Consider the following 20,776-nt stretch of genomic DNA (forward strand, 5'->3'; position numbering starts at 1 on the left):
AGCAAACAAGGTATCGGCTGCGGCGGGGCAGGTGGTGACGGCAGGGGAGGGTTGGTGGCGGGAGAGGGGGGTTCAAGGGGATCGTCGGCAGGGGACCAGGGCCAAATCTATGGGGGCCCGGGCCCCCTCAGGCCCCACGTAGCTACGCCACTGGGTTACAGTGTTCTAGTTTTGTAAAGTGCTGCCCCACAGGCGTGACATCCTTATTGGTACTAGCATTTTTCATATGGTGTCTATGTAAATTAAATCTCTTCTTTAGCATCTGACTTGTTTCTCCAATGTAGCAGCCTTCGTTGCATTTTTTACACTGAATGATATATACCACATTGGAAGATGAGCACATGAAAGATTCCTCAATGTTGAATATTTTTCCTTTGTGAATGACCGTGGGGTCCTGTGAAATGTTTTGTCATAGTTTGCAGCTGGATATACTGCAAGGATATGTGCCACTCTTTTATTTTTGAGTCTGTGTTGGGAGCTTACTTCGAATTAGCTTGTGTTTTAAGTTGGGAGGCTGTAGGAAGGCCAGAACTGGTGGGGGATGGGAATATCTCTTTCAGTAATTCATCCTCCTGGAGTAGAGGCTGCAGATCTTTTATGATTTTTCTTAATTTTTCCAGCTCTGGGTTGTATGTCATTATAAGGGGGATTCTGTCTGTGGCTTTTTTTTTCTTTGTACTGTAGCAGATTTTCTCTGGGTGTTTTGAGGGAGGAGGCAATACTCTTGGAGATTATTTTGGGGTTGTAACCTTTCTGTTTGAAGGATGCAGTCAGGATTTCAAGGTGTCTGTTTCTGTCCCCTAGGTCAGAGCAGATACAGTGGTATCTTGTGGCTTGGCTATAAATAATGGATCTTTTTGTATGTGAAGGGTGGAAGCTGGAGTTGTGGAGGTAGCTGCATTTGTCTATGGGTTTCTTGTATATGGATGTTTGTATATAGCCATTGCTGACTGAGACTGTGGTGTCCAAAAAATTGACTTTTTGTGGGGAGTAGTCAATTTTGAATCTGATTGTAGGATGGTATGTATGGTAAAATTATGTATCATACCTGATAATTTTCTTTCCATTAATCATAGCTGATCAATCCATAGACTGGTGGGTTGTGTCCATCTACTAGCAGGTGGAGATAGAGAGCAAACTTTTGCCTCCCTATATGTGGTCATGTGCTGCCGGAAACTCCTCAGTATGTCGATATCAAAGCTCCATCCGCAGGACTCAGCACTTAGAGAATTACACCCACGAAGGGACACTCTGCCCAGCTCACCACCGCCGAAACGGGGGAGGGGAATTAACCCAGCTCATCCCCACACAAGTGGGGGAGGGGAATCCGTCCAGCTCATCCCCGCGGAGCGGGGGAGGGACACCACACCCGCCGATGCGGGGGGATCTGGCTTATCCTGCAACCGCAACCGCGGGAGGAGCTGACTGACCCTAACACCACCGAAGCGGGAGGGGTACAAAGGTGCCCTACAGCCGCACGAAGCGGGAGGGAGTGCCGGCAGAATTTAAATCTCAATCCAGCCCCGTAAAACGGAGGGGAGAGGAATGCAGCAGCTCACTGTAACACAAACTCGTCTCAACGCTTGAAGAATCCAAGTGAAAAAACTTGAACACGAAGTCTTTCTGAAGTAACTGAAGACTAAACTTGAACCTGAAATGCAACCAGAATAAAAACAGTACAGATATCTGGGAGGGGCTATGGATTGATCAGCTATGATTAATGGAAAGAAAATTATCAGGTATGATACATAATTTTACCTTCCATATCATCAAGCTGATCAATCCATAGACTGGTGGGATGTACCGAAGCAGTACTCACCCAGGGCGGGACATTGAAATCCCTGACCTCAACACTGAAGCTCCAAACCGGGCCTCCGCCCGTGCAGCCACAGTCAAGCGGTAATGCTTGGAGAATGTATGAGCCGAAGCCCAAGTTGCCGCCTTGCATATCTCTTCCAAGGAGACGGACCCGGCCTCTGCCATCGAGGCCGCCTGAGCTCTAGTAGAGTGAGCCTTCAGCTGGATAGGCGGCACCTTCCCCGCGGCCACATAAGCCGCTGCAATGGCTTCCTTGACCCATCTTGCCACTGTAGGCTTAGCAGCCTGCAGACCCTTACGAGGACCTGCAAACAGGACAAACAGATGATCCGATTTCCGGAACTCATTGGTCACTTCCAAGTATCTGATGATGACTCGTCTCACATCCAGATATTTAAGAGCAGAGTACTCCTCTGGGTAGTCCTCCCTACGAAAGGAAGGGAGACAGAGCTGCTGATTCACATGGAAGCGAGAAACAATCTTGGGCAGGAAGGAAGGCACTGTGCGAATAGTCACTCCTGCCTCAGTGAACTGCAGAAAGGGCTCTCGACATGAGAGCGCCTGGAGCTCGGAAACTCTTCTGGCTGAAGTGATAGCCACCAAAAAGACTGCTTTCAACGTCAGGTCTTTCAGAGATGCCCTCGACAAGGGTTCAAAAGGCGGCTTCTGCAATGCTCTTAGCACCAGGTTGAGATTCCACGCAGGCACCACTGAGTGCAGAGGAGGGCGCAGGTGATTAACTCCCTTGAGAAAGCGCACCACATCTGGCTGCGAAGCCAGGGAAGCACCCTTCAGGCAGCCCCTGAAGCAAGCCAGAGCCGCTACCTGGACTTTAAGGGAACTGAGCGACAGGCCTTTCTCCAGACCTTCTTGCAGGAACGCCAACACTGAAGAAATTGGAGCAGTGAAGGGAGACAGTGAGCCTGCTTCACACCACGCTGCAAATATACGCCAAACCCTGGCGTAAGCAGTAGAAGTAGAGCGCTTCCTCGCTCTCAGCATAGTGGCGATGACCTTGTCTGAGAAGCCCTTCTTTCTCAGACGCTGCCGCTCAATAGCCAGGCTGTAAGACCAAAGGGGGAGGGATCCTCCATCACCACAGGACCCTGATGTAACAGGCCCTGCTCCACTGGCAGCCGCAGAGGATCGTCGACTGAGAGCCTGATCAAGTCCGCATACCAGGGACGTCTGGGCCAATCCGGACCCACCAGGATTACCCTGCCGGGATGCTTTGCCACCCGGTCTAGCACCCTGCCCAACATGGGCCAGGGCGGGAACACATAGAGAAGCTCTTGAGTCGGCCACTGTTGGAGAAGAGCATCTACTCCCAGGGATCGAGGGTCCCGTCCTCTGCTGAAAAAGTGCGGCACTTGGCAATTGGCTGATGACGCCATCAGATCTAGGCTCGGCTGGCCCCAGCGCTTCGTGATGTCCAAGAACGCCTGAGCAGATAGCTGCCACTCTCCGGGCTCCAAGGTATGGCGACTGAGAAAGTCCGCCTTGACATTCATGACTCCGGCAATGTGGGCCGCTGACAGCTGCTCCAGGTTCGCTTCTGCCCACTGGCATAGATTCATAGCCTCCTTGGCTAGAGGGGCGCTCTTGGTACCTCCCTGGCGGTTGACATAGGCCACAGCCGTGGCATTGTCCGACAGGACCCGTACCGGCTTCAACACCAGTACCGGGATGAACTCCAAAAGCGCCAACCGAATGGCTCTGAGTTCCAGGAGGTTGATAGACCACTTTGCCTCTGCAGGAGACCAGAGCCCCTGCGCTGTCCTTCCCAAGCAGTGGGCTCCCCAGCCCGACAAAGAGGCGTCCGTCGTGACAACAATCCACTCCGGGGTCACCAGAGGCATTCCCGCAGACAACTTGTCTGTCTGCATCCACCAGCTCAGCGCCTTGCGCACTGCTGGGTCCAAGGGAAGGTGCATAGCATAATCCTCCGACATCGGAGTCCAGCGCTGCAGCAGAGATTGTTGTAGTGGTCTCATATGAGCCCTGGCCCAGGGCACTACTTCCATCGTGGCCGTCATAGAGCCCAACAGCTGCACATAGTCCCAAGCCCGAAGAGGAGAGGCTACTAGGAACTGGTCCACCTGAGCCTGAAGCTTGACAATCCGATTGTCTGGCAGGAACACTCTGCCCACTTGGGTGTCGAATCGAACTCCCAGATACTCCAGGGACTGAGTCGGGCGCAGCTGGCTTTTCTCCCAGTTGATGATCCATCCCAGGGAGCTCAAAAGAGCAACTACCCGGTCCACAGCTTTGCCGCACTCTGCATAAGAGGGGGCTCGGATCAACCAGTCGTCCAGATAAGGATGGACTTGTACTCCTTCCTTTCGCAGGAAGGCCGCGATGACCACCATTACTTTGGAAAAGGTCCGCGGAGCAGTAGCCAACCCGAACGGGAGGGCTCTGAACTGGAAGTGTCGGCCCAGGACTGCAAAACGCAGAAAGCGTTGATGAGGAGGCCAGATGGGAATATGCAAGTACGCTTCCTTGATGTCCAAGGATGCCAGGTACTCCCCTGCCTTCACTGCCGCTATAACAGAGCGGAGAGTCTCCATGCGAAAGTGCCGCACTTTCAAGGCCCGATTGACCCCTTTGAGGTCGAGGATAGGCCGGACAGAACCTCCTTTCTTTGGTACCACAAAGTAAATGGAGTAACGCCCCTTGCCAAGCTGACTTTCTGGCACCGGAACGACCGCACCCAGGCGGATCAGATTGTCCAAAGTCTGCTGCACTGCCACAGCTTTGACCGGAGACTTGCAGGGAGAGAGTACAAACCCGTCTTTTAAGGGTCGGCAGAACTCTAGCTTGTAGCCGTCTCTGATGACTTCCAGCACCCAAGCGTCTGAAGTTATTGTGGTCCACTCGCCCAGAAACGAGGACAGCCGTCCTCCAATCTGCACTGGGGCGTGGACCAAGGCCCCGTCATTGGGTACGAGACCCTGGGGGAGGACCGGAGGGAGCACCTCCGGGACGGCGGTCTCTGCGAAAGGAATGCTGCTTGGGGGAGAAATTCCTCTTAAAGGAAGAGGGGGCAGAGGAACCCGACCTGTCCGGGCGGTACCGACGGGCTTCCTGAAACCGTCCTCTGGAGATACCGGGACGAGTACTAGCCCGAGCCCTGACCTCTGGTAACTTCTTGCCCTTAGACGTGCCGAGATCGGTCACGATTTTGTCCAGCTCGACCCCAAAGAGCAGCTTGCCTTTGAAAGGCAATCTAGCCAGGCGGGATTTAGAGGCGTGGTCAGCAGACCAATGTTTCAGCCAAAGCCACCGCCGCGCAGAGATTGTCTGAGCCATGCCTTTAGCTGAGGCCCTCAAGACATCATACAGCAAGTCTGCCAAATAGGCTAAGCCCGATTCCAGGGCCGGCCAATCAGCCCTCAAGGAATGATCCGAGGGGGAAGCCCGCTGCACCATAGTCAGGCACGCCCTGGCCACATAGGAGCCGCAAACTGAGGCCTGCAAACTTAAAGCAGCCGCCTCAAAGGACGACCTTAAGGCCGCCTCCAATCTTCTGTCTTGGGCATCCTTTAGGGCCGTGCCACCTTCCACCGGCAACGCCGTTTTCTTAGTCACCGCAGTGATTAAAGAATCCACGGTAGGCCACAGATAGGCCTCACGCTCACTTTCAGTCAAAGGATAGAGGCGGGACATAGCCCTAGCCACTTTAAGGCTCGCTTCAGGGACATCCCATTGAGCCGAAATTAAGGTGTGCATGGCATCATGCACGTGGAAGGTTCTAGGCGGGCGCTTCGTCCCCAGCATAATGGCAGAGCCAACAGGGGCTGAGGGAGAGACGTCCTCCGGAGAGGAAATCTTCAAAGTGCTCAACAGGTTGGGCAAATCCTCTGAGCTAAAAAGCCGCGCTGCAGAGGGGTCATCCGCTCCATCCGAGCGGGGATCCGTCTCCTCCAAGGAATCCGCAAAGGACCGTTGGGAGAACTCAGATACGCTGCCCTCATCTACATCGGAGGAGACAAAGTCCTCCAAGGCCTGGGAATCAACCCGAGGGTGTTTACCTCTGGAAACCTCAACCTCTTTACCAGACGAGGGAGCAGGGGCAGCGTTTTGCATAAGGAAGGCCTGATGCAGCAGCAAAACAAACTCAGGGGAGAAGCCCCCCAGACTGTGCACTTCCGCAGCCTGGGCTACAGCCCTAGATGCACCCTCAACCGGCGCTCGCAAGAGTGGGGGAGAGACATGCTGCGCATCCAAAATGGCGTCCGGCGCGACACTCCGCGAAGGAGCCGCGCGGGAAGAACGGCGCTTAACTTTAGCCGCTTTTGTGCCGTCGCCCAAATTAAGGGCGTTCATGGCATTAATGTCTCCAACCTCAAGGGCGGCCCAAGAAGAAGCCGTCCGAGCCGCGTGGCCGGCCAAGATGGCGGAGGCGAGGAGCGGGGGATGGGCGTTTATGGCGGGAAAAACCGCCACGCCGGAGGAAGGACCGGGACATTCATCGGTCACAAAACTGTCACCCAACAAGGGTGAATCAGGCTTTAAGACCCCCGCATCCCCTCTAGAAGCGCTCAAGCGATCCGGGGAGCGACTCTTTGCGCCCTCGCCCTCCGACGCCATATGCCACGAGGAGAAGAATCGGGGAACCCCCTGCCCGCTATAAAAAGGTAAAAATTACCTGCTTGCCGCTCCGAGCTGTAACGACCTGGTGTCCCAGTGAGTAGCTGCAATAAACGTTTAAATAAACGTAGAAATAAACGCCTTTAAGGACGTTCAAAATTTTTTTTTTTTTTTTAACGGAGCCAGCGGGAGGGGGGAGAAAAGGAGGGACCTGGCACCACCAGGTTTGCACTTGCTCAAAAGAGCCCTCAACCCCAGGCACTCAACAAAACCTAAGAATTAGGCTTGGAGGCCTAGCCAGAGCTGCTGCTGTGTGTGACCACCACCTGCTGAGATAGAGAACATACTGAGGAGTTTCCGGCAGCACATGACCACATATAGGGAGGCAAAAGTTTGCTCTCTATCTCCACCTGCTGGTAGATGGACACAACCCACCAGTCTATGGATTGATCAGCTTGATGATATGGAATGAAGGAATTGTAAAATGTTTCAGAGTTTCTTTCCCCTCAGTACAAATCATAAAAATGTCATTGATGTACCGGTAGTATTTTAGGGGTTTTGTCTGGTATGTATTCAGAAATGTCTCTTCCAGCTCAGCCATAAAGAGGTTGGCATCTTGGGGGTGCTGTCCTGGTGCCCATCGCAGTGCCCATTATTTGTAGAGAGATATCATTGCTAAAGCGGAAATAGTTGCGAGTTAAAATAAAATTGATTAATTTTGTAATGGTTTCTGGTGAATATTGATGGTCCAGTGTGGACGTTTTTAGGAATTTCTCATATGCAGTATGCCATCCGCATAGGGAATGTTGCTGTATAGTGATTCTACATCCATCGTGACCAGAAGGGTACTTGGTGGTAATTGCTTGATATTTTTCAATTTATTCAGAAAGTCTGTGGTGTCTTGTATGAAGCTGTTTGTTTTGTGCACAAGAGGTTTCAGAATCCTCTCTGAGTCCAATATTTCCTCCGGGAGTGTGCCAATACCCGATATGATTGGTCTGCCAGGGTTTCCAGGTTTGTGGATTTTGGGTAGCATGTAGAATGTGCCCACAGAAGGCTGGTTTGGTATGAGTTTCTTCAGATGTGGCTGTACTTGTTTAGGAAATGTTCTGATCAGATCTTTCAGCTGCTTTGTATAATCCTGGGTGGGACCTTCAGTTAGTTTCCTGTAGTATGTATTGTCTGAGAGCTGTCTGTGCCCTTCTTCAATGAGGTTTTCACTGGCTCCAAGAGAGCATAGCAACACTCAAAAGTAACCATCCTGGATGTCCTAGCAGTAGGGAGGGGAGACTGAACAACTCCCTTTCCCCTTATGGTCCAGTAATTCCCTGTCCACATTCCCTTTTCCTCTACCCTTGTGGACTAGGAACACCATGTCCCTTCCTCTCCATCCTTTTGGGTCAAAAATTCCCTGTCCCTGCTCCCTTCCCCATTATGGTCCAGCATTTCCCTGTACGCTCTCAGGTTTATTAAAATTTGATATACCACCCTAGAGAAAAAATAAAGTTATTTCAGGCCAGTTTACAATACAGACAGAGTAAAATATAAGAAAGTTAAAGGTAGAAAGAAAAAAACATAAAGAAGGGGAGAGGAATTCCATAAACTTATAGGAAACAAACCATTATAAGGAAGAGAAAGTCAGCTATATTTCATCAGGTAACCAAATCTCTAGTAATAGCTTAAAAAAAAAGTTTGAAGGCTTAAGAGCTGTGTATGTCATGGTTCAGTGTTTCAACCCCAGATATACTGCTCACTCTTTAGAAAATCTAACTACTACAAAAGCAGTGATTATTATGTAAATGAGGGAAAAGTCTCAACTACTACAGCTATATTCACGTCAGTGTTAATTTTATAGCATGTAGAAAAAGTCATCACCAACTGAAAAACCCTCAAATATTTATTTTTTATCCCTATACTTTTTATTGAAAAACATTTTTTTTTAAATATATCCTTTAAAATTGAATGACTGTGATGTCTAAATGAAACTAAAAAATAACTTGTTCACTTATTAGAAAAAGTAAAGCCGTTCACTTATCTTGTCATATTCTTTTTTTCAATACTGCGCCGGAAGTGAACGGCTTTACTTTTTCTAATAAGTGATGACTTTTTCTATATGCTATAAAATTAACACTGACATGTGAATATAGCTGTAGTAGTTGAGACTTTTCCCTCATTTACATAATAATCACTGCTTTTGTAGTTATTAGATGGTTCAGTGTTTCCCTGTGAATTCTCCACTTCCTTCCACCCCTATGGTCCAGCAGCTCCCTGTTCATTCTCCCTTTCCCTCTACCAACTCCTTGTCTGCTTTTGATTGTCCTCCACCCTTATGATCCAGCAACTCCCTTGTCTGTTCTCCTTTCCTCTCCACCCCTCTCATCCAGCAAATTCCCTGTTTTTCTCTCTCTGCTCCTTCACTCTTATGGTATAGCAGCTCCCTATCCTCTCTCCTTTCCTCTATGGTCCTTCAGCTCCGTTTCTGCTCTCCCATCCTTTCCACTTTATAGCCCACCATTTCTGTCCCCTCTCTCTCTTCCTCCCTCCAAAAGTACAGTTTTAGTGTTTAGCCCAGAGACAAGAGCAGCAGCAGGACGCTCAGCCTTGTTGTAGGACACACAGCTACACTAACCCAGAGGTCACACTCCATTCCAGGTTGTATAGAAAGCAAACCATACTTTGCAGACTTTCACTTTCAGTGCACAGAGACAATGGAAATGAAAACCTGGTAAATGGGGTCCTTGTTGGCACCCAGGGAAGGAGCACAATGTTAGTGTAACTGTGTGTCCTACAGCCACTCTGCGCTCTGGGCTGCTGCTGTTTGTGCAGGCCCTACAAGACAGCTCCTGAGTGTTCACAACACACCGGTTGAGAACCACTGAGTTAGTGGAAGCATACAGACAGCAAGTTAATCTAGTTAAGTTTAGGATTGCATATTCAGTGGTCCTACCTCAACAAATAGGGCATAAATATAAGTGGATAAATTATTTGTGTTTCTGTATGCTGTGGATATACTTAAATACTGTCCCCAAAGTTTTAAGAAGAATATAAGAACAAGAGGGGCACTCAGTGGGGAACAAGGTGGAGAAACAATGAATTCTTTGCTTCGGTTGTTATAGAAGAAGATGTAAGAGATCTACCTGTGCCAGAAATGGTTTTCAAGGGTGATGTGGATGAACAGAAAGAAATCTTGTTGAACCCAGCAATGTACTGAGCCCAATCAACAAATTAAAGAGTGGTAAATCACCTGGACTGGATGGCATTCATCCAAGGGTACTGAAAGAACTCAAACATGAAAATCGCTTATCTGCTGTTAGTAATCTGTAATTAAAGTCATCCATAGTACATGAAGATTGGAGGGTAGCCATTGTGACACTGATTTTTTAAAAGGGTTCAAGGGGTGATCCAGGAAATTACAGACCAGTAAGCCCGATGTCCGTGCCAGGGAAGATAGTGGAAAGTATTATAAAGAATAAAAATACAGAACACAAATAAACATGGTTTAATGGGGCAGAGTCAGCACGGTTTCAGCCCAGGGAAGTCTTGCCTCACCAATTTGCTTCATTTCTTTGAAGACGTGAATAGACATGTAGATAAAGGCAAACAGGTTGATGTAATGTATCTAGATTTTCAAAAAGCTTCTGAAAGTTCCTCATTCAAAACTCCTGAGAAAATTATAGTCATGGGATAGGAGGCAGTGTTCGATTGTGGATTAGGAATTGGTTATTGGACAGAAAGCAGAGGGTAGGGTTAAATGGTCATTTTTCTCAATGGAGGAGGGTGAATAGTGGAGTGCCGCAGGGATCTGTACTATTTAACATATTTATAAATGTTCTGGAAATTGGATCAATGAGTGAGGTGATTAAATTTGCACATGACACAAAGCTATTCAAGTTTGTTAAAAACACAGATGGACTGTGAAAAAAATTGCAGGAAACTGGAAGACTGGGTATCCAAATGGCAGATTAAATTTAATGTAGACAAATGCAAAATGATGCACATTGGGAAGAATAATCCAAATCATAGTTATCTGATGCTTGGGTCCACCTTGGGGGTCAGCACCCAAGAAAGCAGCCAAACTTACGGTCTGTGCCCCGATTATGGCTAGACAGACTTGGAGAGAGCTTACAGCAAGTTCAGTAGTTGGAGAATAAGACCGGTATCAGGCAGACTTCTATAGTCTGTGCTCTGAAAATAGCAAGGACAGATCAAGTATGCAATGTATATGTTGTATCGCATCATGCCATATGCTATGACTATTTTGCTAGGCACACTGGACTGTGTAGGTCTTTTGTTATCTACTGTGTTATTTCCTGCAGACACAACGATCTTTGTGAGGATGTCCCTAACGTTTGAACAGATGGTTATCACTGAATCTAGGGACAATTTGTATCAAATTGGTGACTTAGTCTGATTTGGTTTTGTTGACCTGGAAGGTATGTAGGCTGTAGGGTGGTTTGGAGAGAGCATGTAAACTACTGCAGCTTTACCACCTTTCAACATAGATGAAAGGAACCAGAACCACCTTGCTTATTAATGTAGAATGTTGCTACCTGGTTATCTGTTCTGATGAGTATGACTTTCCCTTGCATTGAATAGTGCCCTGTGCTAGTTCTTTGTTGATGCCGTGTCATTTATGTTCACAAGAATGAGGTCCCCAGCCCCGATTGGAAGCATCCATAGTTAAGGTGATCTGAGGTTGTGGCGTTTGGAAACGGGCAACCCCCCGATGATAGGGTCATCCAGTACTACAGGGAATGCAGAATGCTTTTTGGTAGTTGAATTTTCTTGCTGAGTGGGTGATGTTGGTCTAGTTAATTGAAATGGTCACATATACAATCTGGCCAAGGGACTACAGGAACATTGCCATGTGTCTTAATAGACAGACTAGACAAAAGAGAAGCTAGGATCTTCAATAGCCAAAAATCAGAGAACCACAGCAAATAGCATAAGCCACAGAAAAAAAAAAAAAAAAGGTTTATGTACAACACTTGAAGGCAAAAAAAAAATCCCAACATAGGGCTGTATCAGGGGTATGTTACCAATGGTCAGTGAGAATATACTATGCCACCACAATCGTAAAAAAAATAGTTCAGAACAGTTCTTATTTGTAACACTTGTATTCCACATTTTCCCCATCTATTTGCAGGCTCAGTGTGGCTTACATAGTACCGTAGAGGCAATCACCAATCTGTATGAACAAATACAGAGTGAGGTTGTGGTAAAGTTCGTGTGTGACAGACAGATTTAAGAATCATAAGGAGGAAGAGGTGGTTTATGTCCAAACAAGCTTTGGTTTTGTTGTGTTGCTGATTTGAGGCTTTTAAGTTGGGTCATTCAGGTATGCCTCAACAGGTAAGTTTTTAGTAGTCATATGTTTTCAAGGAGTTTGGTAGTATGTTCCATAGTTGTGTGCTTATATAGAAGAAGCCGGATGTGTAGGTTGATTTGTAGGAGTCCTATGAGCCTGTAAGTGATGTGGTAATGTGTGTGCTGGAGAAGAGAGGCTGTTAATTTATATAATAAAAAAATATATTTTTTTTAAAGCACAGGTTACTATGGAACTTTGTAGTCTAAGTGCTTTGAAAATATACCTCAGATGTATAATGCTCCATAGGTTCCTAAGTGCTGCCTTTGGCTACTGATTTGAATGCTTTCCCCCTAGTCTGATTGGGGGAGGGGGAAGACATGTTTTTTTCTTTTCTTTACACTTCCCTAAAATTAAATTACAGACCAACTAAGAAACCAGGGTGTGCATCAGAATTCAGAGGCACTTGAGTGGACCAGCATTCCCAAAGCTAGGGGCCCTGTGCTGTTACAGGCACAGCCGACACCTATAAATAAACTAATTGACAGCAACCGCAATATATTTAATATCTTCAGATCAGGTTTGTGCCAAGGGCATCAGCAGGTATGAAGCTGATACTGCCCTGTCATTGAAAAAATGTTGGTCAAGATTTCCGTTTTTGGCCATCTTTAAATCAGTCTGTGTGCTACAGAGATGGAGGAGCGCTGTTAATACATCTAGATTGACTAGACTGGGTAGAGGGGCTTGTATTGGCACATGAACCCATGTGCAGGTTCAGGAGAGGTCCAAGACTTTTCTGACCTACAGGAAAGTACTGGAGCCATAGACTCCCTCAGTGCCATCACTGATAAGCATGCCTATATCACCCCCTGCTTGTCCGAGAGAAAGCAGGAGAAAAATAATGTACATTTCAGCAAGCATATGAGGTGCATACCACTTCTCATCCAATCTTCATCACAAGAAACCTATCAAAGTCACAATACAATGTATGACCTATATTGAGGGTTTTTTTCCTCTGAAAAAAACAAAACCAAACCACCCAAAACAAAAATCACATGCATGAAGCACATCTAGCTAGCAAACTGGTGGAGGCGAGGAAGTAATTTCTAGTATGGCAGTAATAGAAAAATACTGCCAACACTAACTCAAGGAGAGATGGAAAAAAAGTTTTTATTTTTCTCAATTTCAAAGACATACACACATAGACATTGTCTCTGGTATCAAAGATTTTTAGAAAAAAAAACATACAACACTGTTAGAAAGTTTCCAAACGTGTTTGTGGACTCATTTACTGGCACTTCCAGAAGATCCCATGTTTCAGTGGGTTGGCTCCAAGAGAATAAGTTTTCAGAAGCATCACAAAGAAAAAACTTTGGACAAGAGGCACTGGTGGCCTACTGAAAATCTTACACGGATGAGTCACTTAACCATTGCATATAAAGTGCATCCTGTTCTGGAACTCAAAGCTGTTAAAAGTTCTGCTCTTTCACAACACGGAGAATGTTAATCCAAAAGGTGATTCAGTTCAGTCTCTCCCAGTTGTCATGATCTTGCCCTTAGTCTCCAAGGCGCTGGCCCTCACCCCATGCAAAGCCTCCTGGTCTCTCTTCCGGTAGCGGATTGTAATTAGGATCCTCTTCTGGGGTGTCAAAAATCACTTTCCTGAGGAAAGAAAAAAAAAAAGGCAAGTTTAAAAGCACTCATTTATCATCCCCCAAGTGTCCAAACTGAAAAATAAAAGCTGCCTTATTACAAGTTCATAATGGAGGATCTTCTGCCACCTACTGATCAATGGTTTAAGCTAGCGCAGTTCAAATAGGGATCATTCCTTACCCAACAGCTGTGAGGTGCTGAGGGTTTCTCCTGCAAAACAGGTTTAGATGGTGATTTATGGTTTAAAATGTATTATGTACCATGTTATAAAATATTATCTAGGCAGTGTACAGAATGTAAAAAAAAAAGGGTTGACAGGAAACAAAATTGAAGCACGGGTTACAATATACTCTCACACACACACAATACTATACTAAATACATTAGGAGGGGAGAAAAAAACAGAGTATACACATGGAAAACTGGTATATTATTCCACTTCAGTTGGTGTTCTAGGTTTTCTACTTTGATTTTGTAGACCTCTTCTCCAGGCTAAAGAGCCCTAACCTATTTAGGGTCTCTTAAGGGAGCCATTCCATTATTTTCAGTTGCCCTTCACTGTGCATGCTCTAGTTCCACTACATATACACATGGTGTCTGATGGGGGGGGGGGGGGGGGGGAGAGAGATCCCCCAGCATTTTCCCCAAATAATCCAAAAACATCCTACTGCAGCTGAAACATCTACCTGAAATGTGAGATTTTATTTTTCAAACAGGATAGAGCTACAAAACAGTGTCAAGCTCTTTTAACTAAAGAAACCCCAGAATTCATTGAGCCAACAGCTCAGTGGTGTTGAAGACTTTGTGAATATGTCAAGGTTGAAGGACAAGCACAAATTATGAATTAAGAAGCGCCATTAAACTAATGCATTTTCAAAGGTCGTACTAAAATGTTTAAACAATTGCAAAGTACTTTGAAACTATGTAAGGCATCCTGTCTTTCTGGACACCAAGAACCACACACAATAAATGAGATGCAGTTACAACATGGATCAATACTTTTATCTGGTATCTAACCCAGATTACCACCTTGGTACCTGTACCATGGGAATCACCATTTCTTTTGTCTCGTACTGTAACACTTGTGTGAAACAATATTGAAGATCTTACTGAAGTATGGCATTCTACACTCCTTCTGTCCCTCATCCATGATCAACCAGACCCAGATTTCATCAATGTTTAATCATGAGCGGGAGTGACCATCCATTTTCTTTTATGCTGTTTGGCCTGGCTGACTCTTGTGATCTCTGCTTTGCTCTCCCGCTCAATTTTCTTTTATTAGTTTAAATTCTTTTCCTTATTTCATTTGTATTAAAAAGGATAATAAACTGCATTAGAGCAATTGGGGGGAAAAAAAAAAGGGTTCAAATCCTGCTGGTTCAGGTACCTACTTAAATTATAAAGCTTTTTAGAGAAGCATGCTGTACGATGCCCTGAGCAGCATTTGCAAAGATATTACAACTAAGGTCAGGCCTCCTCTCTAACACTACATCTATTTTATCAATCCTCTGGAACACATCAGTAGTACTAGCTGCTTTTTTTAAATACCGAAGACAGATGTATAGCCCTTAATACATATGTATCATGAATCCTGAATAATGAGATCAAGGAACCAGACCAGTGTATAAGCCTTTGAGCACCTAGTTTGTACATCCATAGTGTAGGAAAAATTTATTGGGTGCTTAGACTAATGCTCTGTCTAGGTTCACAGATATGTTCTTTTTAGTTTTCCCTAGCTCCACTTAAAAAAGCTTCTGTAATTACAGGATCACCTCTCTTCTGTTTGTGATCATGTCACTGATCTATGATCCCTCACTAGACTGTTTGTGAATACTGCAAAAAAAAAAAAAAAAAAAAAAAAAAAAATACTTCAGTTTTGGTTTTTTTTATTCCCCCTACAATCATGTTAACAGGCACAGTAGGGTATACATACAAAATGGCTGGTGTCCTCAGAATCTTTACTCCACCGGGCTGATTCGGAAACACATCCTCCAAGAAATAATAAATATGTCCAACTGCAATTCCTACACAGCAGAAGAGAGGATACTGTGATCAAAGTGTAGACTGGATCATTATCAGGGTTTAACTTGCACCTTTTCAACAGTAGTTCAAAATGAGTTAGTCAGAGACAGTATGTATTTCTCTACCCCCCCCCCCCCCCCCCAAAGTTCTTATAGCTTTGATTGTCTTACCTTACTCTCAAAGATTCAGGTGACGATGCTAGGGACAAATTTATACCTGGCAGATTTTATTCATTGCATTTGTATCCCACATTTTCCCCACCGTATGGCAGGTTCAAAGTGGCTTACATATTGCTAAAAAGGCAGTTACAACATTTAGATTTGTAGAAGTCTAGTACATAATACAGAAGTACAACAAACACTTATGTTGACATATTAGCATATTGTAAGAGGTTATTATTGTTTTCCATTTCTGAACTTTTCGTGATGTATGCTAGTGTGGGATTAGGCAGATCCGGGGGAGGGGGGGGGGGGGAGAGAGACTTTTTGAAGAGGTGTGTTTTCAGTTTTTTTTTTCTGAATTGTAGGTAGTTTTGTGAGTTTCAAAGTTGTGTGCCTATAGAGGAGAGGCTAGTGGCATGTGATTTGTATTTTATACCTTTACAATTGGGGTAGTGAAGGGTTAGGTAGGTTCTTGCTGTTCTAGTCACGTTTAATGGTAGCTCGATGTTCGTCATGACAATAGTCATATGAAAATGAGAACATTAACATTAGACAGTCATTTCAAGTCCAGCCCTATGACCTAATGGCAGTGATGTGTGCTGCTACAGGACAGACTTATGTCCCATTCCCAGACCTAGTTTCTACATACTAAAATGCTTGTGGATGCTGCAAAGAGGAAATGTTCAAGATTTCCATGGAGAAAAAAAACAAAACATACACCCACAACCCTGGCAGGCAGAATTAAGGCTTCCTGGATACAGGGTAGTGGAGAACGTCATTGTCTAAGGTAATCCAGCCATTACATTTTAGGGGACCAAGGGCAGAAAATGAAGGAAAAAATGATCAAAAAGGCCCAGGTACCTATAAGATAAGGCAGGTGAAAAGAGCAGGACAAAGCAGATAGATCAGGAACAAATACTAATGTCAAGTTTTCCCTGACAGAATTAGTTACTGTAAAGCGAATGCTACATACCTGTAGAAGGTATTCTCCGAGGACAGCAGGCTGATTGTTCTCACTGATGGGTGACGTCCACGGCAGCCCCTCCAATCGGAAACTTCACTAGCAAAGTCCTTTGCTAGCCCTCGCGCACCGCGCATGCGCGGCCGTCTTCCCGCCCGAAACCGGCTCGAGCCGGCCAGTCCAGTATGTAGCAAGACAATACACTTCAAGGGAAGACACAACTCCAAAGGGGAGGCGGGCGGGTTTGTGAGAACAATCAGCCTGCTGTCCTCGGAGAATACCTTCTACAGGTATGTAGCATTCGCTTTCTCCGAGGACAAGCAGGCTGCTTGTTCTCACTGATGGGGTATCCCTAGCCCCCAGGCTCACTCAAAACAACAACATTGGTCAATTGGGCCTCGCAACGGCGAGGACATAACTGAGATTGACCTAAAAAATTTACCAACTAACTGAGAGTGTAGCCTGGAACAGAACAAACAGGGCCCTCGGGGGGTGGAGTTGGATCCTAAAGCCCAAACAGGTTCTGAAGAACTGACTGCCCGAACCGACTGTCACGTCGGGTATCCTGCTGCAGGCAGTAATGAGATGTGAATGTGTGGACAGATGACCACGTCGCAGCTTTGCAAATTTCCTCCATGGTGGCTGACTTCAAGTGGGCTACCGACGCAGCCATGGCTCTAACATTATGAGCCGTGACATGACCCTCAAGAGCCAGCCCAGCCTGGGCGTAAGTGAAGGAAATGCAATCTGCTAGCCAATTGGATATGGTGCGTTTCCCTACAGCCACTCCCCTCTTGTTGGGATCAAAAGAAACAAACAATTGGGCGGACTGTCTGTGGGGCTGTGTCCGCTCCAGATAGAAGGCCAATGCTCTCTTGCAGTCCAATGTGTGCAGCTGACGTTCAGCAGGGCAGGAATGAGGACGGGGAAAGAATGTTGGCAAGACAATTGACTGGTTTAGATGGAACTCCGACACAACCTTTGGCAGAAACTTAGGGTGAGTGCGGAGGACTACTCTGTTGTGATGAAATTTGGTGTAAGGGGCCTGGGCTACCAGGGCCTGAAGCTCACTGACTCTACGAGCCGAGGTAACTGCCACCAAGAAAATGACCTTCCAGGTCAAATACTTCGGATGGCAGGAATTCAGTGGCTCGAAAGGAGGTTTCATCAGCTGGGTGAGAACGACATTGAGATCCCATGACACTGTAGGAGGCTTGACAGGGGGCTTTGACAAAAGCAAACCTCTCATGAAGCGAACAACTAAAGGCTGTCCTGAGATCGGCTTACCTTCCACTTGGTAATGGTATGCACTGATTGCACTAAGGTGAACCCTTACGGAGTTGGTCTTCAGACCAGACTCAGACAAGTGGAGAAGGTATTCAAGCAGGGTCTGTGTAGGACAAGAGCGAGGATCTAGGGCCTTGCTGTCACACCAGACGGCAAACCTCCTCCAATGAAAGAAGTAACTTCTCTTAGTGGAGTCTTTCCTGGAAGCAAGCAAGATGCGGGAGACACCCTCTGGCAGACCCAAAGAGGCAAAGTCTACGCCCTCAACATCCAGGCCGTGAGAGCCAGGGACTGGAGGTTGGGATGCAGAAGAGCCCCTTCGTCCTGCGAGATGAGGGTCGGAAAACACTCCAATCTCCACGGTTCTTCGGAGGATAACTCCAGAAGAAGAGGGAACCAGATCTGACGCGGCCAAAAGGGAGCAATCAGAATCATGGTGCCTCGGTCTTGCTTGAGTTTCAACAAAGTCTTCCCCACCAGAGGAATGGGAGGATAAGCATACAGCAGACCTTCCCCCCAATCCAGGAGGAAGGCATCCGACGCCAGTCTGCCGTGGGCCTGAAGCCTGGAACAGAACTGAGGGACCTTGTGGTTCACTTGAGATGCGAAGAGATCCACCAGGGGGGTGCCCCACGCCTGGAAGATCTGTCGCACCACACGGGAATTGAGCGACCACTCGTGAGGTTGCATAATCCTGCTCAACCTGTCGGCCAGACTGTTGTTTACGCCTGCCAGATATGTGGCTTGGAGCACCATGCCTTGACGGCGAGCCCAGAGCCACATGCTGACGGCTTCCTGACACAGGGGGCGAGATCCGGTGCCCCCCTGCTTGTTGACATAGTACATGGCAACCTGATTGTCTGTCTGAATTTGGATAATTTGGTGGGACAGCCGATCTCTGAAAGCCTTCAGAGCGTTCCAGATCGCTCGCAACTCCAGAAGATTGATCTGTAGATCGCTTTCTTGGAGGGACCACCTTCCTTGGGTGTGAAGCCCATCGACATGAGCTCCCCATCCCAGGAGAGACGCATCCGTGGTCAGCACTTTTTGAGGCTGAGAAATTTGGAAGGGACGTCCCAGAGTCAAATTGGAGCAAATCGTCCACCAATACAGGGATTCGAGAAAACTCGTGGACAGGTGGATCACGTCCTCTAGACCCCCGGCGGCCTGATACCACTGGGAGGCTAGGGTCCATTGAGCAGATCTCATGTGAAGGCGGGCCATGGGAGTCACATGAACTGTGGAGGCCATGTGGCCCAGCAATCTCAACATCTGCCGAGCTGTGATCTGCTGGGACGCTCGCACCCGCGAGACGAGGGACAACAAGTTGTTGGCCCTCGCCTCTGGGAGATAGGCGCGAGCCGTCCGAGAATCCAGCAGGGCTCCGATGAATTCGAGTTTCTGCACTGGGAGAAGATGGGACTTTGGGTAATTTATCACAAACCCCAGTAGCTCCAGGAGGCGAATAGTCATCTGCATGGACTGCAGGGCTCCTGCCTCGGATGTGTTCTTCACCAGCCAATCGTCGAGATATGGGAACACGTGCACCCCCAGCCTGCGAAGCGCCGCTGCTACCACAGCTAGGCACTTTGTGAACACCCTGGGCGCAGAGGCGAGCCCAAAGGGTAGCACACAGTACTGGAAGTGGCGTGTGCCCAGCTGAAATCGCAGATACTGTCTGTGAGCTGGCAGTATCGGGATGTGTGTGTAGGCATCCTTCAAGTCCAGAGAGCATAGCCAATCGTTTTGCTGAATCATGGGGAGAAGGGTGCCCAGGGAAAGCATCCTGAACTTTTCTTTTACGAGATATTTGTTCAGGGCCCTTAGGTCTAGGATGGGACGCATCCCCCCTGTTTTCTTTTCCACAAGGAAGTACCTGGAATAGAACCCCAGCCCTTCTTGCCCGGATGGCACGGGCTCGACCGCATTGGCGCTGAGAAGGGCGGAGAGTTCCTCTGCAAGTACCTGCTTGTGCTGGAAGCTGTAGGACTGAGCTCCCGGTGGACAATTTGGAGGTTTTGAAGCCAAATTGAGAGTGTATCCTTGCCGGACTATTTGGAGAACCCACTGATCGGAGGTTATGAGAGGCCACCTTTGGTGAAAAGCTTTCAACCTCCCTCCGACAGGCAGGTCGCCCGGCACTGACACTTGGATGTCGGCTATGCTCTGCTGGAGCCAGTCAAAAGCTCGCCCCTTGCTTTTGCTGGGGAGCCGCGGGGCCTTGCTGAGTCGCACGCTGCTGACGAGAGCGAGCGCGCTGGGGCTTAGCCTGGGCCGCAGGCTGTCGGGAAGGAGGATTGTACCTACGCTTGCCAGAAGTATAGGGAACAGTCTTCCTTCCCCCGAAAAATCGTCTACCTGTAGAGGTAGAAGCTGAAGGCTGCCGGCGGGCGAACTTGTCGAATGCGGTGTCCCGCTGGTGGAGAGACTCTACCACCTGCTCGACTTTTTCGCCAAAAATGTTATCCGCACGGCAAGGCGAGTCCGCAATCCGCTGCTGGATTCTATTCTCCAGGTCGGCGGCACGCAGCCATGAGAGCCTGCGCATCACCACACCTTGAGCAGCGGCCCTGGACGCAACATCAAAAGTGTCATAAACTCCTCTGGCCAGGAATTTTCTGCACGCCTTCAGCTGCCTGACCACCTCCTGAAAAGGCTTGGCTTGCTCAGGGGGAAGAGCATCAACCAAGCCCGCCAACTGCCGCACATTATTCCGCATGTGTATGCTCGTGTAGAGCTGGTAAGACTGGATCTTGGACACGAGCATAGAGGAATGGTAGGCCTTCCTCCCAAAGGAGTCTAAGGTTCTAGCGTCCTTGCCCGGGGGCGCCGAAGCATGTTCCCTAGAACTCTTAGCCTTCTTTAGGGCCAAATCCACAACTCCAGAGTCATGAGGCAACTGAGTGCGCATCAGCTCTGGGTCCCCATGGATCCGGTACTGGGACTCGATCTTCTTGGGAATGTGGGGATTAGTTAA

General features: G+C 47.5%; 1 protein-coding gene across 2 annotated transcripts in view; it reads right to left on the reverse strand.

Annotated features, from left to right (window-relative positions):
- Positions 1–20,776, reverse strand: part of LOC115456848 (derlin-2) — a 63,925-nt gene that overhangs the window by 13,378 nt on the left and 29,771 nt on the right. Inside the window, exons 6-7 of one of the 2 annotated variants that reach the window (XM_030186175.1) lie at positions 15,302–15,392; positions 12,869–13,378 (exon numbers count right to left, since the gene is read on the reverse strand). The exons of the other annotated variant lie outside the window; for it this stretch is intronic. Of the exons in view, the coding sequence (XP_030042035.1) occupies positions 13,273–13,378; positions 15,302–15,392 (197 nt within the window). The 3' untranslated portion in view covers positions 12,869–13,272. Of the gene's footprint in view, positions 1–12,868; positions 13,379–15,301; positions 15,393–20,776 lie in introns of those variants that run through there. 2 annotated transcript variants of the gene reach the window in all.

Source organism: Microcaecilia unicolor, chromosome 13, assembly GCF_901765095.1.
Source record: "Microcaecilia unicolor chromosome 13, aMicUni1.1, whole genome shotgun sequence".
NCBI classification, from domain to species: Eukaryota; Metazoa; Chordata; class Amphibia; order Gymnophiona; family Siphonopidae; genus Microcaecilia; species Microcaecilia unicolor.